This window comes from Anarhichas minor, unplaced genomic scaffold, assembly GCF_050575085.1.
Source record: "Anarhichas minor isolate MPS153535 unplaced genomic scaffold, ASM5057508v1 ptg000061l, whole genome shotgun sequence".
NCBI lineage: Eukaryota > Metazoa > Chordata > Actinopteri > Perciformes > Anarhichadidae > Anarhichas > Anarhichas minor.
In genome coordinates this window covers 517,501-540,000 of record NW_027466507.1, presented here as the reverse complement: position 1 = coordinate 540,000, position 22,500 = coordinate 517,501, and the positions used below count along the sequence as shown (strand labels likewise).

Genomic DNA, 22,500 nt, shown 5'->3' with positions numbered 1-22,500 from the left:
CAAAACATGTCTAAATCTCAGCCAACATCAACTCACAAGTCTGTTGTTCCTAAGCTAAGATCACACATCAACTAAATCTAAGTTAATTACATATTTCATAAAGTTATTAAATGTTTGTAAACACAGAAGTGGAATATTTTTATCTGCAATCATCCGAGAAAATGCCGATTCTTTATGCTGCGTTCATATGTAATCAGGCCGACGGCAAAATGAATCATACAATAAAATATATTAAATCAAATTATTTTATTTCTACTATTTGAATGTAATTATTCTGCATGTAGCTGTACATATTCAGGAGATTGTTGTATTATTGTATTTTATTCTATTGCAAATTTAAAGAACTTTCTCTGGAGTGACGGAGCTGTGTAACGTCCGCTTCTTAAGAAAACAAGATATTTAAACTTTAGACATCGACTGATTTCACCGTCCTGCTCATATTCAATACAATGACGTCCGGTTCTCCGTTTGTCTGATTCCAAGTGAATGCATCATTATCGATATCTAAAACATCAGCTATTGGATCAACAACATGATGTCGCTCACCTGGTGAAGAGGAGGTCCGTTTGGTACTTCAGAGGGAGGAAGATGTCATTGATGTTGTCGTCTGGGTAACCCTCGTCTCCCTCACTGTTTAGCGCACGCACACACACACACACACACACACACACACACACACACACACACACACACACACACACACATGCATTGACTTGACCATGTGGGGACCGGTTGTTTTGTCCCCAGTTGGGAGTCGAGTCCCCACAACGCACGGTCCGTGAGAACAGATGCTGTTTTTGTTGTTTTTTTGCTGCTCACATCACAACTTGTTGTTTGAATATAATCTGAAAATGAAATATGACATCCCATAATGGCTTAATTTACTGTTTTTAAAAGTTTAAATTAAAAGAGTATTTTTACTTTGTATATTTATAGTTTCTGGTTTTTTTTACACACATATCCTGTTTCTCATTTGTGCTAAATGTTTACATCCCGCTGGTGACAATTAAAGATATAGAATATTGAATGATTGAACATCGAACACTGCAAAATCAAAAGTAATATCATAATCTGAAGTACTCGTAAAATAACGTAGGTTTCATCTTGGCAGCTTTTTATGTCAAAATTTGCACAAGTTTAAAAACAATAAACATTTTAGCAACAGATTTTGTTCCTGTGTCTCATTTCTTCGCCCTCTTTGAAAAGGCCTTTAATTTAATCTTAATATTATGAATTATTAAACAATGTTTCCCTTTTAACTCTCACATCCAGTCAAACGACTCTTTTCTTTAGTGTATTTTAAAAAGATCCTTCTATGAATTATATAAACAATAAAATACATCACATTAATACTTCATCACTTCCTCCTCATGAAACCTCCAAACAAAACACTGACATGAATCAAACAGACGTCAGCTGTCTCACCTGCTGCTCGTCATGACGACCCGGACGTGATCCAAGAAGACCGATCGGCTGAACTCAAACTCCAGATGGAACGACACCTGGACGGGAAAGAGAGAGAGAGAGAGAGCAGGTGGGACGTCCAATTACATCAGTCGTCATCAGAAAGACAAAGATCTGAAGTTAAGAAGGTTCCACGTCCTGGATTTATCCTTCAAACACGTGTTGTAGACTGCAGTTAGTGGCAGTGTGGGCTCCATGGTCAATAACTATTTCTATCCTTCTTTTACCAACATGTCAGATTATATTGTGACTGTTTTAACGTCCCAGCATGTGAAACGCGGATCCTCCACAGTCTGTGACTGAAGCTTGTATAATCTGCACACAGTCTGGACCAATAAAATGGACTTTATTAAGACGGGCATCTGTACAGTAGGGCCCTGGGGGGGCCTTTACAGTGAAGGGGCGGAGCCTCCATCATGTTTACAGGACGGTCGTTAGGCTAATGAAGGACTTCAGTCGATGTTTTCCTCTGTTTAACCACCATCATTAGTCTGACTGTATAACTATGTGTTAGTGTTACAATTACAGCAAATTTAAATTCATATTATCTTTGAAGTCTGAATGTTTTATGAATCTATATTATATTGACTTATTGACAATAAAGTTGACAAATAAGAGATGGATCAAAAAGTATATCTATGTAGCAGACGCTGAAACATTTAGAATTTTAATTCCTAATTTGTGATCAATCGACAAAAACACTGGATCGTACATTTCCCAGAATGCAACTCGACTCCAGTTTGTAATGCAGGATGTAAACTTACAGATTTAATCAGCATGTAATGAGCTTCATATTTATTCCACAACATTAACAAACTTCCATTGAATTTTTCTGAAGTCTTCTAGATTTATTTGTCATAAGTACACAAAACATCTACAATTCCATGACATGTGGTCAAACCCAAAGATCAGATCAAACACTCCAGAACAGCTACTAAATGGCTCCAATCACGTGCAAGTGTTGCAGGATTATTATGATGGTAAATAAACATAAAGGTGTGTTATTGGTTAGATTAGCGATATATGAATATTAGTGGAGGAGCTGGTTTATAGACGAGAAACACCCACCTGAGACAAGGACTTCATGAATGGAGCGCTGATGTTACAGCTCCTCTGATTGGCCAGTCGGTCCTCAGAGAAGCATTCAATCTGAATGTCCGATTGGTCCTGTGGAGAAGGGGAGGAGTCTAATAAGTCAGAGAGTAATCCTCCATCTCACATGATGTGAATGCTGCAGCCAGGCGGCAATATCCGGTTTAAGTGTCTTAAAACCTGCATTCTCTCTAGTGTCCACCAGGGGGCGACTCCTCTGGTTGTATAGAAGTCTATGAGAAAATGACTCTACTTCTCTCTTGATTTATTACCTCAGTAAACATTGTAAACATGAGTTTATGGTCTCAATCTCTAGTTTCAAGTCTTCTTCAATACAGCATGATGTTCATTTAGTACATTATGGTCCATTTAGAGTCAAACAGACCATAAAGCAGGGGATGGAAGGCTTGTCTCATCCAGCATTCGTAGCTATATCTACTGTATGCACCGTAATTCGTGGATATCCAACAAAATATTGTAAATGTTTTCAACGTAATCATAAACAAGGAAGTTTAAATACCGAAAAAGCCGACCCAGGACGAGAGGGAGGGGAGGTGGACGAGACAAAGAAAACAACCCAAACACAATCTTTTCCTAAACCTTACTAAGTAGATGAGTTGCAACAAGCTTGTCATTCGGCATTCCTAGCTTTTCCTACGAATAATAACGTAATTCGTAGATATCTTGTGAAATTATCAATTATCAATAATGAATAAGGAAGCATAAAGCCTGCAAAGCCCCTCACAAGGCCGGCGGGAGGTGGATGTTTTTGTCACGAAACTTGTGTACCTCAGTAACGATATTTCTGACGATCTTTTCCTGAACCTATCTACGTATTTTCCATAAAAGATGGACGTTTATTTTAAAAACATGTATGCATGTAACGAGCAGAAATTGCCACGCGTTGCTGGACTTTTACAGGAAAATGCACAGAAAATGGAGATGTTGATGAGGGACAGTTTGTGAGTCAACGACTCATCTTTCTTGTCGATCCAAGTGTTAGAAACACTCCGACTGCGAGTTACCTGAAAGTCTTCCTACCAGAACAACAGTGAAAAGCTACCAAGCTGCATTTATCTAGAAGAACAAATGGAAAATCTTTTATGAACTGAATGAATGTTGGATCACGAGTTTCTCTTTAAAGAGAAGCAACGTTTATTTAATATAAATGTCTGATTATGTCTTCTTTAATGAAGGAGCACTACGACACCTTCACTATGAAGCTGGAGAAGAGGAGGTTGGAGGAGGTGGAGATGTGGATGGCGGCTCCGTAAGCGTTCTCTCCCCGATTCTCCAGTCGAGCAAACACCACCATCCTCCTCCTACCGGCCTCCACCACGTGAACCGAGCCCTCTGACGCCCCCCGGAGGCTGCAGAGCGACAGGGCGGCCCGGTCCCTCGAGCTGCAGAACCCCCTTCAAATAAAACACAACAACGTTAATGACCACGCCGTTCTTTGATCAAATGATGATAATAACACGTGTTTGTGAAGTCCGGGCATCACTCACTGAACATCCATGAGGTCAGTGTGACTGTAGAGGATGAGGTCAGGAACGCAGGTGTCTTCCTGCTCACAGCCATTCCAGAAGGGAAGCTACGGAAAGAAAGAAGGACCATTTCATTTCTCTTTGATGAAGAACCTTCAATATGCAACACGTTCTCACTCTCAACTCTTCACATACTGATGCTTGGTCAGTGGCTCTACGCTTCAAACTCAGGAGACAACCTCCGGATCTGCAGAGTGAAGCTAAAGCTTCATGTGTCAAAGCTGCATTCTCTCTAGTGTCCACCAGGGGGCGACTCCTCTGGTTGTATAGAAGTCTATGAGAAAATGACTCTACTTCTCTCTTGATTTATTACCTCAGTAAACATTGTAAACATGAGTTTATGGTCTCAATCTCTAGTTTCAAGTCTTCTTCAATACAGCATGATGTTCATTTAGTAAATGAGGACTTTTATTTTATTCTGCCAACTTTTTAGGATTTCTCTATAAAACTTGAAGACGTATACGGCGTCTCTACGTCGCTCCTCAGTCCAGATATGGTTGAAAAGGTAGTTTAGCAAAGTGGCTGGTTTAAAAATCTAAGGAAGATAACGTCTGCATGGTCGGGACAGATGTGACATCACCTGGATGTAAAGACGAACTCTCACCTCGGCCCTCAGTACACTCGGCCAGTCGGGGTCCAACACCGGCCCCTCGTCAGGACTCCTCAATCCCGTCTCCAGGACAACCGCAATGGGACGCCCGTAATCAGTCGTCTCCTGTTCAGAGAAACGGTCGGCCGCAGTCTGAGTTACGTTTGTGTGTTTAGGGATTGTTTTTAGGTGACTTTTAGGGTTTTTGTGGGTTTTTGTGTGTGATGAGGTGATAATCTGACCTGGATGGAGAAGCCGAGGCGCTGGCAGCTCTGACCTCCGACCTGCAGAAACACAGTCCTTGGCTGCTGTCGATCGGATTCATCCAGGACAGCTCGAGGAGGAAAACGCCTCTCATCCAGCACCAGATTGTACCAAACCGCTGGGGGGGAGGAGGAGGAGGAGGAGGATGAAGAAGAGGAGGAAGAGGAGGATAAAAAAGGTTTAAAGGAGGAAAAACAATCCTGTTTTGTCTAGCTCACATGCAGCACCATGAGATTACATTAATACATGGAGAACCGACTTTACAGGTCTCATGAACATCATGCTGTGATTGAGACCATAAACTCATGTTTACAATGTTTACTGAGGTAATAAATCAAGAGAGAAGTAGAGTCATTTTCTCATAGACTTCTATACAACCAGAGGAGTCGCCCCCTGGTGGTCACTAGAGAGAATGCAGGTTCTAAGGCTTCACTTGGCAGAACCAGAGGTTGACACCTGTTCCCGGCTGATAAAAAGAGTCGTTGGATAAAGCACATCAGGTAAGAGAACGTGACTCTTTGTACCTAGCTGGTTAGCTAGCTAGATAGCTAGCCAAGCTAACCGCCATTTTGGTGACGAAATTCACTGATCGGTCTCAGACAAAACTAAATAATAGTACGACAAACATAGACTTTCATAATGTGCAAAATTGTCTTTTAAATCAACAAACATCGTGTGTAATTCATGGCACAATTCAAACGGGAGGAAATAAATATTTCTCTCTCACTGTTGACTATTGTACGTATATTTTCCAAAAGCAGGTCCCATGGGGGACAGCGGAGGGGGCGGGACTTTAACTCTTTATTTCCTGCTTCTTATTAGCTGTTGAATGCTGCGGCTTAGTGTAACTGCAGAGCTCATTCTCATCTGTTTAACATCTGAAGTTGTGTCTTGATTCATGAGCTGAAGTAAGCTGCTTCTGTCCTGCACAGCTCACGTCAGAAAACGCCACGTCTGCACCGAAATAAATAAACCAGAACCAGAGTAACTCCTAAAACCAAGAAGGTTAAGATTTCGTCAATCACTTCCTGTCTTCTATTCGTCCACTGAAGCGTGTCCGTTTGATGTGGCGTGTGTGCATCTCTGTCTTAATGTGTGTGTGTGTGTGTGTGCGTGTGTGTCTAATCCAGTCCAGATGATCGGGGGTAAAATGAGGAGAAAGAAAGGAAGAGAGGAAGGTATGAAGGTATGAAGTGATGGAGGAGGAGTGACACAGTTTAACTGGCTGGCGTTAGCGTGTTAGAGCGAGGTTTCCATGCAGCCGAGCCCGAACATCTGCAGCCGATTACCCGGAGACACGACGACACGAAGCTCGGTGGGGAATCTGTGCTGCGAGGGAAGAAAAGGAGCACGACGAGACTTTCCACATGCAGACGGTCGAACAACACCAAACATCTGGGTGTTTCAAACGTCCAGACAGATGTTATATAATGTCTGGACGTTTACCTCCATGCATTCAGGAAACTGTGGGCTCCAACCACAAGCTGCTACTGGGCAGCTGGGAGGTAAACGCTTTGCTCAAAGGCACACTGCTGTTGGAGCTGGGCATGACATCAAGTCCAGCTTGAGCTCATGAAGTAATGTACCAAAATTAGTAAATGCTCTAAAACACAGATTAGGTGTCACCGTGAACTTTGTGCCTCCTTCCTTCCAGCTCAGCATCACGGCAGTTTGTGAAACAGTAACGAAATGCAATCTATTACTTTTGTGTACAGGGACACAAATTATCTTGTTGTTTTGCCAAAACAAGGCCAATGAAAGGTCTGTTAGGACCCTTATTAGTGGTGGACACACAGACTAAATGCATCCACGTGACTAAGCAACAGTCAGAGCAAGTGAGGTACTTTATAATATCCAAAGAGACGACTGTTGGTGGACGTGAGGGGTCCAACAAACAGGACTTACAACCAGAAGACCGGTTGTTCAACACCTCGTTGTGGTTTTATGGAAGTGCTTTTGTTGCCTTAACACAGGGGTCGGCAACCTTTTCTATCCAAAGAGCCATTTTGCTCTATTTTCCACCAAATAAAATGTGTCTGGAGCCGCAAAAGCTATTTGATATCACAGCTTATAAAGTTGTATATATAGTTATATTATATCTACAAAAACTATAGTTTGTTGTATTTATGAAAATATAGAACAAGAATAAAGACAATTCTTGACATTTTACTGCAATTTTACCTGATATAACAATATCAGACTCTTATGAAGAGCTCAGTTTGCTGCAGCAGCTGAAGAATCATCTCCAGCGTGACACTTTTCAGCACATGCTGTGTGCTTGTTCTGGGAGCATACAGGTAAGTCAGCATCGTTGGCAGTGAAAGCAAATGAAGACGTCCACGCAGAGTTAAACTCTCTATTTTCCTCCGTGACTTTTCTTTTTTTGGATTTATCCATTGATAGTTTACAGAGGCCGGGGGTCTGAACATCATGATCAGCCACCTGCAGGGAAAAGCGCTTGACAGAGGTAGAGGATTTAACTGCCTGTGGGAATAATTAACATATAAGATTCTGTTCATTCTTGCTTATAAATTATATTCTCTCTGAACACGTTTCTCTTTTTGGAGAACATCATGTGAGATAACTTCTTCTATCAGCGCCATGTCCCTGCTCTTCTTTCTATTTCCTCGTCTCTCCCCCGTGTGTCACGGTGTGTGTAAACCTCGCTCGAGTCAGGAAACTTGTCAGAATACTCATATTTGTTTGGCTGAGCTGCATCACCTGATGTGATTTGCAACGCATTGGTCGGTGTGTTTCCTGCACCGCCGAACAAGTGCCGTAACGGCTGAATAAGATGCGCCAGTTAAAGTATAAACTCGGTGCCTAATATGTATAATTCAGAATTATCTATCAGATTTAGGGCCTGGGTCCGGATCCGGTCCGCTGATGGACCCCTGATGTAGACTCAGGGAGCCGCAACAGAAGGGCTGAAGAGCCGCAGGTTTCCGACCCCTGCCTTAACCTCAGCAACCTGAATCCACTGCAGGAATTTGTTTTCCATATTTGCCTCTGACAGACGTCTTCTCGTTTGTCAGAATGCTGGACAGCCTTCAGATTCTTCCGTCGTTGTTAAAAAAATTCGCGAACAGATGAACTTACTTGGGTCAGCGATGATTTATTATTGGGCCCTTATTGACGCCATGTTCAATAGGAGAGGGGCTCTTATTGGATACCACTTTCAAATATCCGAGGCCCTCTTAGCCCCGGTTTGGTAATCTTAGTTTGGGCATATGAATAGTTAGCGTGTGCATCCCACCCACCAACATCCGTCCTGGTCTTTGTCTTGGTCTTTGTCCTGGCGTCCAGACTCAGACAGATGTTAACAGACATGCAAGTGACCTCCTTCCCGCCTCGACGACAGTCTTTGTTAAAGACGTTGACCTTCTCGGGTTCAAAGATGAGCTTGGCCTGAATCCGCACCACACCACGAGACCTGGAGGGAGGAAGCAGGTCTTCATCAGGGCGCTGTGGTCCTCTGTGTTCGTTCACTTGTGTTACTTCCATCATTGAGGGGAGTCAGTTACCTTTTAGGCACAGAAACTACCCCTTAAGGTTTAAGGACTTGGCTTCGTTAGAATAAAGCGAAATTTAACTTCAGGAAATTATGCATGGTTTTAGTTTCAGAGTAAGTCTCTAAAACCACAGACAGTTACTAGAGTTAATCCTCTAGGGACCTTGAATATCTTTATTCAATTTCATATAATTCAATCCATTCGTAATTTTGAACCACAAATGTGAACCTCAAGTAAAGCTGAGAGAATCACCACAGTCAGTAGGATTCATCCTCTGGGGAACATCATGAACAGATTTAATGGAAATCCATCCAACAGTTGTTGAGATATTTCAGTCCGGACCGAAGTGGTAGAGCCATAATAACACTGTGTATCTATAGAAACTATAACAAATCCAGTGTGAGTGTGTGCTGGTCTGACCAGATGATGACAGCCGCTCCCAGTGCTCCCACAGCGAGGTCGACCAGCCCGTCTGCATTGACGTCCAGAACACCGTGAAGACTTTGACCGAAATACTGCAGACCTGCAGAAAACCCGGCTGCAGAGAGACGCTGGAGAGAGAGCCAACAGACTGATTATTTACGCTCAGATTGCTTCTTCTGGCTGAACTGGTTCTACATCTGTTACCTGTCTGTACTGGTGTTGAATGGTTTTGTCCTTGCCATAAAAGACGTAGACCGCCCCCTGGTGGTCGTCCTCCAGCGGCGCTCCCATCACAAGCTCCCTGAAGCCGTCCCCGTTCATGTCAGGTATCTGGGCCAACGCCGAACCCAGCCGGGAGTTCTGAGAGCGGTCAGAAACCTCCAGCACCCCCTGCAGGATGAACGATACCTGGAGGGAGAAGGTTTAGTTTAGTTTGAGTATTTACTAGAATGCTGCAGCGTGGAGTCCTGTGTGAATGTACCTGTGGAGTCACCGTGTAGATGTAGACCTTCCCTCTCTCCCAGCCTTGACTGTAGAACATGGGAGCTGCCACCACCAGTACGTCCGACTGTCCGTCATCGTCTACGTCTATCGACAACAACTCACTGCCGAAATATGAGCCGATCTGGAAAAGAACAAAACAAAAACATTTTTCATTTCAGCAGAGACGGCCATGTGTCCCACATGTGGATACATACTTAGGTGTCACATCTCAATGCAATCTATTGGTTCCGTCTACAGGGACACGAACCGTGCGTGGATTTTTTGGGGGTTTCCCTCGAAACATTACGTTAAAAACTAAAGTTAGGTTAGTGAAAAACATCATGGTTGGCTTAAAAATAACCATGAACAGTTAGTTTTAGGCAACAAAACCAACAGTTGGGTTGAAAGTTGTGTTTGTTGGACCCATCCACCAACAGTCTTCTTTTTACATATTATGAAGTACGTCACTGGCTGGTGGGACTGACCTGCTCCCCCAGCAGGGCCTGCAGGATGGTCAGGTTCCCCGTGTTCTTCAGGCTGAAGATGATGACCTTCCCGGTGTGGTTGAACCTCGGAGCTCCGGCCACGTAGAGCTGAGAGCCCCGAGACGAAATGAGTGAACCCACCGAGTAACCTGGAACCAGAAGAAGGAACGGAAACAGACCAACGGGAGTCAAGATGTTCTGATATTTCCCCGTTAACACAGACCAACGATGGAGATGGAGGTCAGTTAGTCAAACTGTGTCCAACATTTTGACCGCTAGCTCTCTTGACAACTGATCAGAATATTCATGGTCTTCAGAAGATGAACACAACTTATTCTGGTGACCCCCCCGACCTTCCCTGTGGCGCCACCATCAGGCCAAAGTTCCACTTGTACTTCACACAACAAAGAGCTAAATCTTAGAGATTTTAGAGATCGTATGGCCTCGTCATGAGTTCCACCCTCAGTTTGAATTACTGCTGACGGCAAAGCTGGAACTAAAGCTAGATCATCAGTGCATTGGTTGTTTTGTCCAATTCTTTTATTGTTGTAATTATTGCTGCAAACTCTACGAGCAGGATGTTCAATTGAAAGTATACGTTTAAAGCTGGGGACATATTCCTGAAGACAGACAGTTTATCAAATGCTGTAACCATCAAACTAATCATGTATAAATATATACATGTAAATTGTATATACATATATACATATATTAAGAGTAGACAGAGACAAGTACAGTCCAGCCTTATTACCAAGATAAGCTCCGTGGTTCTTCAGCTCCTCTGGAAACTCGTCCTTGTACGAGGATTTTGGTGGAACGACTTTGCCGTGTTTCGTCTCTTTCAGCACGGCGCCGTTCCAGTCGTAGGCGCCGACCGCCCCGAGCAGAACGCCGTCCTGATGGAAGAACACGGAATATAATACATGCAACATAATGTAAGATAAAGTAGAACTTTATTAATCCCTGAGGAAAGTCTTGTGCCAGAGATTGATCAAACGATACAGCAGTAGAATAAGAGCATAAATAAACAATAGAATAAGTATTAAGTTCATAAGAAGGGACAAAATAAAATAACAATAGAAAAGGTAAATCATAACAACATAAGATTAAAGACAAGCATATAAATACAAAGTGAGGAAGTAATACTAACACCAGTAGATAACACAAACCTGTAGCAGAGCAGCAATAAAACATGAGAAGAACCTCGTGTTCCTGGAAGTATTCATGTGTTTTGGAGCTTCTATTTTCACAGATTCTGACTGAGTTTCCCAGCATGCAGCTCAAGTAACAGAACGCCGAAATGTTCCAGCTCCACTTCCTGAGTAGATTTTACATCTGAGAGCTTTTCACTGTGTAGGTGACTCTGTTATGAGGATGTGATCTATTAGGGCCTTTCAAATGTTTGTTTTTTTCATTCAACACACATGGAGCCCGAGGAGGAAGTACACAGATCCTTACATCATGTAAAATACTTATAAATAAAAACTTCTGCTTTCAAAAGTAGAAGTAAAAGTACTCATTGTGCAGAAGAATGTTCCCCTGTGATGTGTTTCCGGTCCATGTCGTAGCCTTTTACTGCTGTAGATCAATGGACGTCCTTCAGTCTAGCAACAAGTCATGACTCTGATTTAAAACAACAGGAAGAGAAGTTCCCTCTCTGCTGAGCAGCAATCGTCCAGATGTGATTATTTTCATACATTGCTAAAAAATCGACCGTTGACTCAGTCTTTGAAAAAGAGAAAAGGAGTATCCAGTCATCTCAGTCTGTAGAGAAACAGATAACTGAAGTGTCTAAGATGAAGTGGAATAGAAGTATAAAGTGGTAGTAAATGGCAATACTCAGCTGGTATACTCGTGGTATATATACTATAATCAAGGTGTTTTAGTTGACAGCCCGACCGTCTTAAACAACGACGATCCAAACATCTTCCAACTCATGATTGAACGTCTCAGCACTGAAGCATTGACTCTGAACAGGCTGCTGTTGGTTTATCATTCTCAGAACCTGAACACAACACGTGTGTGTGTGTGTGTGCGCGTGTGTGTGTGTGTGTGTGTGTGTGCGTGTGCGTGTGCGTGTGCGTGCGTGTGCGTGTGTGCGTGTGCGTGCGCGTGCGTGTGCGTGTGCGTGTGAGTGTGCGTGTGCGTGCGTGTGTGTGTGTGTGTGCGTGTGCGTGTGCGTGTGTGTGTGCGTGTGTGTGTGCGTGTGCGTGTGTGTGTGCGTGTGTGTGTGTGCGTGCGTGTGCGTGTGTGTGTGTGCGTGCGTGTGCGTGCGTGTGCGTGTGTGTGTGCGTGTGCGTGTGTGTGTTTGTGCAGTCAATCACACACTCAGATGGAGCTGGTTGAATCCAGATATAAAAGCGTTGAGTCATCATCTCTACGGGCCAGTGAGTCAAGGACCACAGTGGATGACCAAATTCTTGGCGACGGCATCCTGTCTGCAGGACTCTGGATCTGCACCAGGACTGACTCTGGATCTGCACCAGGTCTGACTCTGGATCTGCACCAGGTCTGACTCTAGATCTGCACCAGGACTGACTCTGGATCTGCACCAGGTCTGACTCTAGATCTGCACCAGGACTGACTCTGGATCTGTACCAGGTCTGACTCTAGATCTGCACCAGGACTGACTCTGGATCTGCACCTGGACTGACTCTAGATCTGCACCAGGACTGACTCTAGATCTGCACCAGGACTGACTCTGGATCTGTAGATTCACTGTTAAAGGTCTTGTTGTGATCCGGTCTGAGGAGGACGGTTGTCCTGCAGGACGACTCACTCAGAGATGATTCATGATGTCATCTGTTTTCCACATCAGTGTGACTGCTACCTGAGTTCACATTTTATACCTTTTGATCCCCAAAAGAGCAGGAAACACTTTGCATATGTGTGTGTGTGATGGTGTGCATCACTGAAGGCTGAGTGTCTGTGTGGGTTTTGGCAGCTTTACGTTCAGGAAAAAACATCTGCTCTGCGTTTCCCAAAGAAAAGTTTCCACGACACCATTTTCACTCCCTGACGTTGGAATTCAGTCGAGTACGATTTTCCCTGGACGAGAAACAACAGAAATATTTCTAGAAGCTTCTTATTCTGCAGCTTCAGAGTTGTGTCAGGACCAGAAGCTGTTTGAGGATCACACTGATACTAATAGTTGAGAGTTTGATCTTCTGTTCCTGTCGTCTGCTGATTTTATTGGATTTGCTTTTCTGGAGAAAACTGGAGGAAAATCTGATTAGTTCATCAAGTGGAAACTCAAACCAGACGATTCCTACAAAATAAAGTACCGATCAAGATGTTATGCAGCAACGATTTGGGGGAAATGATAAGGATTCTTTATCCAGTAAGAACAGATCTTTGGAAATAAAACATGATAAAAAAGAATCAACTACGCAAAATCTAAAGAGTCAAATCAGAAACAATACTGAGTCTTCACATCATCACTTTACGGACATCAACACACAAGTGTGCGTTGATGTGTGAACTGAACTAATAGAAGAACTTGTTACTCACTTTGACTAAGTGTGAGGAGAAACCAGCCTGAGCCATCTGCAGACCGAACCCTCGACCCTGACTGCTGGTTCCTGCAGAATGGAAACAGAGACGACATCATCGTGTTACTTTCACGTTTTAATAAAGCCTTTTTAAATGTCACATGTGGAGCCAGCAGTAGTGATCCCACTGGGAATCAACAGCCTGAGCTACAGCTCTCTGCAGCCGTTAGCTTTCTCTGTTGGTTCCTCAATCTGAACAGCGGACGCATGTAAAGGTGAAAGCAGCATAAAGGTTCACATTAGCAGATTGTAGACTGTGAGAGAAAGTGAGGGGAAGAAAGTGAAGCATCTAGCAGCACAGAAGATTGAGAATAAAGAAGGTGGAGGGATGTCTCAGTGGAAAGAAGCAGAAACTCAACAGGTGGCTCATTTCTGGTCTGGAAAACCTCGCTTAGCCAGCTGCCCTTCACGCCAACCTCAGAGAAGCAGATAAAACATAGACGGACGGACGGACGGAGGCTCCACACCTTCAACCAATCAACAGATATTCAACATGCTGATGGTCAGCTGACCTTCCAGAGAGAAGATCCTCTCTCCCAGCGCGTCCGCGATGTCCTTCAGCGCCGACTCGTCCGACACATTGAAGAAGTGCTTCTCGTCCGGGTCGCTGGCGATGAACTTGATTTCCTTCAGAAAGGCTTCAGGGTTGATTCCTCGACGGTTGTAATAACCCAGAACCTGGACAAAACCCAGAGCAAAACACTCAGGACAGAGTTCCTGAAGTCCAAAACAACAGAGGAGGAGGTTTGATGCAAAAACTGGGAAGGAGGAAGAAAGAAGCTAAATCAGACAGGAAACCAGCAGGACAGACTCACAGCGATGGCGTACATGGTGACGTTGTCTCTCTCGCTGTCGGCGACGGCCTGCACCAGCTGTGGACTATCGTGAGATTCTCCGTCCGTGATCACAATCATCACCTTTTGAGCACCGGGTCGGCCGCCGCGCTTGAACGCCTCCGACCTGCACAGGGAAGAACAGTAAGTGAACCTGGTTCGGTTACCGTGTGGCCTTCACCCTTCCCGATGGACATCACTTTTGTGTCGTACCGTGCCACGTTGATGCCCAGCGCCGTCCTCGTCTCCTCGCCGCCCCGCTGGTCGATGCCCCTGGCGGCCTCCACCACCTCCTCCACTGTCTGGTACTCACCCAGACCGAACTCATGGACCACCGTGGAGCCGTACTGAACCACACCCACCTGCAGACAAAACACACCACAGCTCAGTCCAGACCCCAAAACCCTGCACCTTAAGGTGTCAGAGAGCTTTTCCTCTGTCAGCCTGTTGGTCAGCTTCCAGTAAAACCAGTCCGCTACTGGTGGCTGCTCAACTGCAGCAGATAATGGTTCAGATCTTTGATCAAGATCATGTCAGTGGGGACTGTTGAAGGTAGGGAGACTGCTAGTTTTGAAGGATTCCTATTTCTCAGTTGCATGCTGGGATATAAATTGACACATAAATCTGGACTACTGCAGTCTATGTGCTCTGTTTCCACTACAAGCATTACGTTTGAGGTTTAGTTGCATGGTGATCAACTTCCAGACCTTATAATTACTTATTCAAACTAGGTACTAAAGATTAAATGCTATGCCATGTTAGCTCCAAGGCTGACATGGCTCCAATGGCTCCTTATATAATGAGCCTAATGCATGTTCTAGTTGCATCATCTGTTGTAGTGTCTGCTACTGAACAAATGCTGCATTCAGGGAAACAAGAGGCGACAAACTCTACTGTTTTATATTTATGCAATATAGAGTCTTTTCTTTAAATTCAGTGATGAACCGACCTGCGTCTGACCTGGGCCGATGTAGAACTTCTGCAGGATGGTGATGAGGAAGTCCTGGACCTCGTACCACGGATAGATGGAGTTAGAACCGTCCAGAACGATCACGATGTCCATGAACGTCTCACATCCTGTAAGACAATACACAAAACAAGACAGAGGGATGGATGGATGGATGGATGAATGGATGCATGAAGGGATGGATGGATGAATGATGGATGAATGGATGAATGGATGGATCAATGGATGGATCAATGGATGGATGGATGGATGGATGGATTTATGGATGCATGAATGGATGGATGGATGAATGATGGATGAAGGATGAAGGATTTATGGATGGATGGATTTATGGATGCATGAATGGATGGATGGATGAATGATGGATGAAGGATGAAGGATTTATGGATTTATGGATGGATGGATGATGGATGGAGGATTTATGGATGGATGAATGGATGAAGGATGGATGCATTGATGGATGGATGGATTGATAGATGGAGGGATGGATGATGGATAATGGATGGATGGATGAATAATGGATGAATGAATATATGTTTTAATAGACGTCGGTGTGCGTGTGCTCTGATTACTCTGATTAACTGATTAATAGATGAATGGATGGATGATGGGTGGACGATGGATGGATGAATGAATGAATGGATGAATATAGGTTTTAATAGACGGTGTGCTCTGATTACTCTGATTAACTGATTAATAGATGAATGGATGGATGATGGGTGGACGATGGATGGATGAATGAATGAATGGATGAATATATGTTTTAATAGACGGTGTGCTCTGATTACTCTGCAGGGCCGGGGCGATGGTGTGGGACAGTCTGAAGTTGCGGCTGACCCTGGAACAGATCCCGGTGCTGTACAGGGAGCTTCCACACTCATGGGACCAGAGAGGACCACAGGTCTGAGGACACATTCACACACACAGGGACACAAAGACACTCTGTCATCTGAAGTGAGGCTGAGCGGAGACCGAGGTGGTCTCTGTGGGTTCTGGGTCATGTGACTCACCACAAAGCTGCCGTCCTTCGGGTTGGAGGTCAGCGTCATCCCGAGTCTCATCTTGTCTTTCCTCTCAGACACGTTGTCCAGAGAGAGTTTACCTGCAAAACATCACGAAACGTTACACAGTCTGTGACACTTCAGAGGAGCATCAGTTACTCTACGATCAATAGCTGACATGCAGCAGGAGAATGTAAATATTCTCTTTTTCATTAGATTCATTAAAACTGCTGCTTTTTGCATTTTAATGTTTAACATGTTATGTCAACACACGTGACACTGAGGCTTTTGATCATTTCTTTATTAATTAAACGTAAATATGTAGAGAGTATAAACGGTGATATTGGTGGGATAGATTAGTATAATATCTTCTTTTGGAATTATGCATTTAAATTACATCAGTGATGTTTTACTTTTACTAATGTAGTAATCTAGTGTCTTTACTTTACTAGAGTATTTTTAATGTATTGTACTTCTTCTTAATCATGCTTAGAAGTAGATTAACGGCTCTGTAACCTACAGAGGAGTTATTCTAACTGCTCAGCTTCAATACAATTTTCAAAATAAATGTCTAGCACAAGATAATAACTTAATAATGATAAACAAGAAAACACTTTCACCTCTCTGCATAGTAAATACTTCTTCTTTTGGATACCTGAAGTACTTTTACCCACATCGTGTTATTTCTACTCTGACTTCATTAAAGGAGTCCTGCTGTGATGTTGATGAACGTGTTGCTCACCAAGGTTCAGTCTGGTGCAGTTTGCAGAGTTTCTGGTGTCCAGCGGGCACCTGAACACATCACCAGTCTGCTGCTTCCCTGTGGACTCGAAGGGAGCTCCAACCAGCAACCTGCACACACGCACACATACACACACATACACATACACACACACACGCGCGCACAAACACGCGCACACACACACACACCCACACACACACATGCGCGCACACACACACACACACACACACGGTGACGGGTTACTAACCCTGCTGCACCATGATGCTGAATTAACTTGCTTAATTAAGTCTAATTTAGATGTATGTGTTTGATATATATCCATGTATATATACATATATATACATATACATATATATACGTATATATATGTATATGTATATATATGTATACTAGTAGAGCGCTAGTGTGTCTCCTCCTCCACATCTACACTAACCATCCATAGATGGGTTCACAGATAAAGGAGGAGAGAATCTTCTTCTTCAGAGGGATGTGTTTATCTCTCTCCTGTTGGTCATCAACACAGATCTCTGTTCAACATGTCAGAATAACTTTGTTTCCTCGATCTGGTTTTAGAATCAGTGGTTCTACCAGGAAGCTCTGGATCTTTAGTTGTATCCATGAAGTCTTCTTGTGCCAAAACCAAGAATTCAGTGACTTCCAGAGAGTTCATGAGACTAAAGTGAGGAAACAGCCGATAACTGACGAGCTAAACAACAATAACAACGATGTGATGTCATTGTTTTATTGGTTATTCGATGCGTTCAGTAAAGGCTCATGTTTTATGTTACAGCCATGAGTTCCTTTTATAATCACCGTTAAACATGTCAGTGGTCTGACAGTGAACGCGTCACAGTCTGCAGATGTTTGATGTTTGAGCCGTTGTGGTGCGTTCAGGCTCTGCTGCTACAGCTGGAAACAATTTCACACTGAACTCCTCAACGAGCCAAGAAAAACCAACAACCTGTCGGCCGCGCTAACAGTTTGGTTTCAGCGGCGGCGGAGCGGTCGGTCGGCACGCGTGTTGAATGTTAGGAGAGAAAAAAACACACACACACACACACACACACACACACTCTCTCTCACACACACACACTGATCCCAGCGTGACGCCACCAGGCGACATAAACACTCGTCTCTGTAAACACAGAGCGCTGGAGGTCCGACCTCAGAGGTCAACACAGGTCAATGGGTTTGACCTCTAACAACCTCCTCAAACACACGCACACACACGCACACACACACAGACACAGTGACACACACATGCACACTTTACTTCAGGATTGTTGTGGTTGTTTCTATCTTCGTCTCTGAGATCTTAATGATTCTGAGGGTTAAAACTTGCTTCAGGTTTGTGTCGGACACATTAATAACTATTAACATTAATAATGGAAACATTGAGTTCAGGTGTTTCTTCTACTGTTCGTATAATGTTCTCACTCCCAACTCGTAACACAACAGGGAGCTCCAGGTTCCCGACAGGGCCCCCTCTGGTGAACGTAGTCCTGGTGGCAGGAGTCCTGACAAGCACAGGACTTTCACCAGGAGACCTCTGTCCGTGTCCCGCGTGAAACCGAGTCAGTGTGGACTGATTTTAGGGTTTGCCTGTTAACTGTTTTCATTATTTGATCTCTAGTGAACCTGGAGTGAAAGGTGACATAACCTCCGAGTTCCAGTGTTACCTGTGAGCTTTAAAGATTCTCTCACAAACCCAAAGGTTGTCTTTGTGTGGGAAAAGTGAAAAGATTCTCGATGTTTTCTGGACATGAAAATCAAGTCCCAGGTCACCAGGACCCTGATGGTTTACGGGTACTGAGAACTGTCATGGATGACGGATCGTGTCGTCTGGATAAGAACGTCAGACAAACACCTGAGATGTTAAGATGTGCAGAGAAACAACTCCCCACAGAGCGGCGTGATGTTCTTCTGAGTGACTGAACCACAGCGCATAGTTTCCACATCCAGCGCTCCGCCTCGGGACGCAGGAGGAGAAGCCGGTCGCGAGACGAAATACTTTCCACATATTTACCTGCGACTTCAAAGGCTCAGAGAGATTGTGTAATCCTGGACGACTGAGAGGGTTTTCATCACCGCTCAAATGGTTCCAGGTCATAAAAAACAGAGAATGTTGCTCAATCTCACAGCAGACAGACAAAACAACAGTCTGGAGCAAGATTCTCTCTCCTAGTTTAACTTCTCCGCCTGTTTCCAGAGGCACCTGCTGCATTTAAGGTTACATCTAGACCCCAGAATCCCCGGATTCATCCGGATGAAACATCAACACCTTTTCTTTCATGTTGTTTCTGGGTTCTTTTTATGAACATAAACACATATAATCAATGTATTCTGTTTGGTATTTCGTGTGAAAGTGAAGCGATTTGGTGTCTTCACAAATAAAACATTATTTGTTGTGTACTAGGTGTACTGGGTGTACTTTGTGTACTGGGATCCTCACCACTGGCGTCCTCCCGCCTCGTGCTGCTGGACTGTGTATCCAAACTGGTTTTCTTTAGAACCGGAGAAGATCTTAAAGTTCTTGGTGTCGAAGTTGAAGCAGAGCTGAAGATCTGAAACACAGAAGAATAAGTTAAAGAAGAAGTTAAAGAAGAAGCTGTATCAGCAGTATAACTTTAAGTTAAAGGTTCTAATAGAAGAAGGTCTGAGATCAGTTTCACTTTTCTAAACTGTCACAAATTGAACCAGAATTAAAACATTTTCTCTCACTAAATGCAAATAAATGATTTAGTTTCTTTGTTGTACTTAAGAGACAGTACAAGAAGTATCCAGATCCTTTACTGCAGTAAAAGTACTAAAGAAGAATAAAAGACTTTGTAACTCTGACAAAAATAAAAGTGACATCATAACAGATGATAAAATGAGTTTTTTTCCAAAACTGAGATCATTCTGGAAAAAGGAGCTCAGAGATGATGTCATCGTTTCGTCAGAATCTGTATCATACAGACGAGTAATAACAATAATAATCATAACGTAATGATAATAAACATTCCTCCTCCATCACGTCACTAACAACTTTATGTATCTTCAGAGAAATAAAAGTTTTGTTTTAAACTTTTAACTCTTTCATCTTTTTATTTTCAGTTTAGTTTATATATGGCTGTGATATTATATTAATATTGCTGATCTCAATCTTATGAGAAGTATCACAAAGTAACTTTTGCAGTACTTAAGTAAAGTCTTGAGGTATTGTTCTTTTTACTGAACTACATTCATCTCTAGTTAGATGGAAATATATATTTATATATATATTTATATATGTTTATATATATTTATATATATTTATATATGTTTATATATGTTTATATATATTTATATATATTTATATATATTTATATATGTTTATATATGTTTATATATATTTATATATGTTTATATATATTTATATATGTTTATATATATTTATATATATTTATATATGTTTATATATATTTATATATATTTATATATATTTATATATATTTATATATGTTTATATATATTTATATATATTTATATATATTTATATATGTTTATATATGTTTATATATATTTATATATGTTTATATATATTTATATATGTTTATATATATTTATATATATTTATATATGTTTATATATATTTATATATATTTATATATATTTATATATATTTATATATGTTTATATATATTTATATATATTTATATATATTTATATATATTTATATATAGACATGAGAATATAATTACATCATGTATATTATTGTGAAATGTTACATTGAGCACCTCAAGTACATTGTGATTCTGATACTTGTGTACTTTTACTTAAGTAGAACTTTGAAACGTTGTATTTAAACTGTGGTATTAATGCTTCTACTGAAGTATAATCACATTTCATTCAGAATAATTCATTTTAGGAGCAGAAAGAAACTGAACCCATCACGACTCTGAACTGCTTCTGCCTCAGTGTCCTTGAGCCAGGCAGCAGAGTCCTATGACCCCCCACCCTCACCATGACCCCCGTGGTCTCTGTGGCAAAAACAACAGAGAGGCATGATGGGTAAAATAACGTTCCCTTCAACCCTCTGAACCCCAAAGACCCAGCGCTGGTCTAAAGCACCGTTCATCAGCCAGAAGCTGTAAAAAACACGTCATAGTCGTCAGATTATCATCTTTCTCACGGTCCTTGAACACATCGTGCGTGACGAACGCTTCTATCAGAAAAAGGAACCGAAACGAAGCTTACAAATGTGATATTTCATCCAAAACATTTTATTATTCATGTTGTCATTATAAATGTCTAATAAAGCGTTCACTTCAACCAGAGTGTGTAAAAACATTAAGGTGTGAAACTATGAAGTCATGATTGATCCATCTGAGACCAACAGTCATGTGACTACAAGGAGGAGACACTCTGACTGAACTACAGGAAGTGAACACAGAGCATGGTTCTGTTTCATAGAGGAGCAGGACTTTTATTTTGAAGAGAAAATCAAGACCGCAGAGAGAAACAGCAGAAAGTACTTTGGTGCTCAGAGGGTTAAAGGTGCGTTTGTTTCCTCTCGTCTGAGCCAGAGACCAGCTCCATTTATCAGAGCTGTTGGTGAGAGATGACGCAGAGACACCAGACACCAGACACCAGATCCAGATCCAGATCCAGATCCCAGTCTGACGGTCTCCCATCACAGATTCAGACCATCCTCCCGACACATTCTCTAAATTCTTTGAGTCTTTGTGACTTATTTCAGGTGATGTTTCCAGATGTGTCTGAGCTGATGAAACAACTGAAGACGTATGAATCTCTATTAGAGACGGTGAGCAGATAACAGTCTCTGCTTTATTTAAATGAGACGCAGCAGTGAGTCTGATCTACTGAACGCCGTCTGTGTCACTTCCTCCAGCCGGCGAGCAGACGGCTCTATCGGCTCGGCATCTCTGCAGCCCGACCCCGGATGAGCCTTCATCTCTCTGACGGGCGGCACAGGTCAAAGGTGAAAGGTCACCACCCTGAAATGTTTCACGTTGGAGCAGCGGCAGCACTACCTGCAAAACTCCCCTTAAAAAACAGTACATTTAAAGTCAAGCATGAACTCAAAACATTCACAGTAACCACCGATCACGTCTGTGTTACTGTGACGTGCAGCCGTGGTGCCGAGTTATATTTCTATATGTTTTTATAGCAGAGTGCCACATGGGTGAGTTTAATAAGAGGGAGAGAGAGGACGCTGAGTGTTTTTCTGTTCGTTTAAAGGCAATTTAGTTGCATTCTAAACCTGGCAGCACACATCTGTGTGCAGAGGTGACTAACCCCTCCCGTCTGGGGCATCAAGGAGGCTAAATCGACTTCATGAGGAGAGTGAAGGAGTGACTTCTGGGACAAACGAGGCAGGTGGTAGCTGGTTCCTTCCTGTGTGGCGTTCATCAGACCGACAACAACACGATGACTGATGTTGTTGTTGCTGCGTGAGTTTAACGATCCGCCTAAAAGCCACAGAAACGAACCCATCTGAGCTCCTGGATCAAAGAACCCATCACCTACAGCGAGAGCTCACTGACCTCCAGGGAAACATCCACC

At 42.8% G+C, this 22,500-nt stretch overlaps 1 protein-coding gene across 1 annotated transcript in view; it reads right to left on the bottom strand.

Annotated features, from left to right (window-relative positions):
* Nucleotides 1-22,500, bottom strand: part of LOC142933430 (integrin alpha-11-like) — a 31,973-nt gene that overhangs the window by 5,318 nt on the left and 4,155 nt on the right. Inside the window, exons 2-23 of the mRNA XM_076077536.1 lie at nucleotides 19,406-19,517; nucleotides 16,954-17,063; nucleotides 16,221-16,312; nucleotides 15,999-16,113; nucleotides 15,193-15,320; nucleotides 14,457-14,605; nucleotides 14,226-14,370; nucleotides 13,923-14,088; nucleotides 13,370-13,440; nucleotides 10,611-10,755; nucleotides 9,860-10,008; nucleotides 9,373-9,516; nucleotides 9,096-9,299; nucleotides 8,889-9,019; nucleotides 8,217-8,389; nucleotides 4,935-5,074; nucleotides 4,708-4,818; nucleotides 4,065-4,150; nucleotides 3,767-3,971; nucleotides 2,533-2,631; nucleotides 1,426-1,502; nucleotides 547-630 (exon numbers count right to left, since the gene is read on the bottom strand). Of these exons, the coding sequence (XP_075933651.1) occupies nucleotides 547-630; nucleotides 1,426-1,502; nucleotides 2,533-2,631; nucleotides 3,767-3,971; nucleotides 4,065-4,150; nucleotides 4,708-4,818; nucleotides 4,935-5,074; nucleotides 8,217-8,389; nucleotides 8,889-9,019; nucleotides 9,096-9,299; nucleotides 9,373-9,516; nucleotides 9,860-10,008; nucleotides 10,611-10,755; nucleotides 13,370-13,440; nucleotides 13,923-14,088; nucleotides 14,226-14,370; nucleotides 14,457-14,605; nucleotides 15,193-15,320; nucleotides 15,999-16,113; nucleotides 16,221-16,312; nucleotides 16,954-17,063; nucleotides 19,406-19,517 (2,836 nt within the window). The remainder of the gene's footprint in view (nucleotides 1-546; nucleotides 631-1,425; nucleotides 1,503-2,532; nucleotides 2,632-3,766; nucleotides 3,972-4,064; nucleotides 4,151-4,707; nucleotides 4,819-4,934; nucleotides 5,075-8,216; nucleotides 8,390-8,888; nucleotides 9,020-9,095; nucleotides 9,300-9,372; nucleotides 9,517-9,859; nucleotides 10,009-10,610; nucleotides 10,756-13,369; nucleotides 13,441-13,922; nucleotides 14,089-14,225; nucleotides 14,371-14,456; nucleotides 14,606-15,192; nucleotides 15,321-15,998; nucleotides 16,114-16,220; nucleotides 16,313-16,953; nucleotides 17,064-19,405; nucleotides 19,518-22,500) is intronic.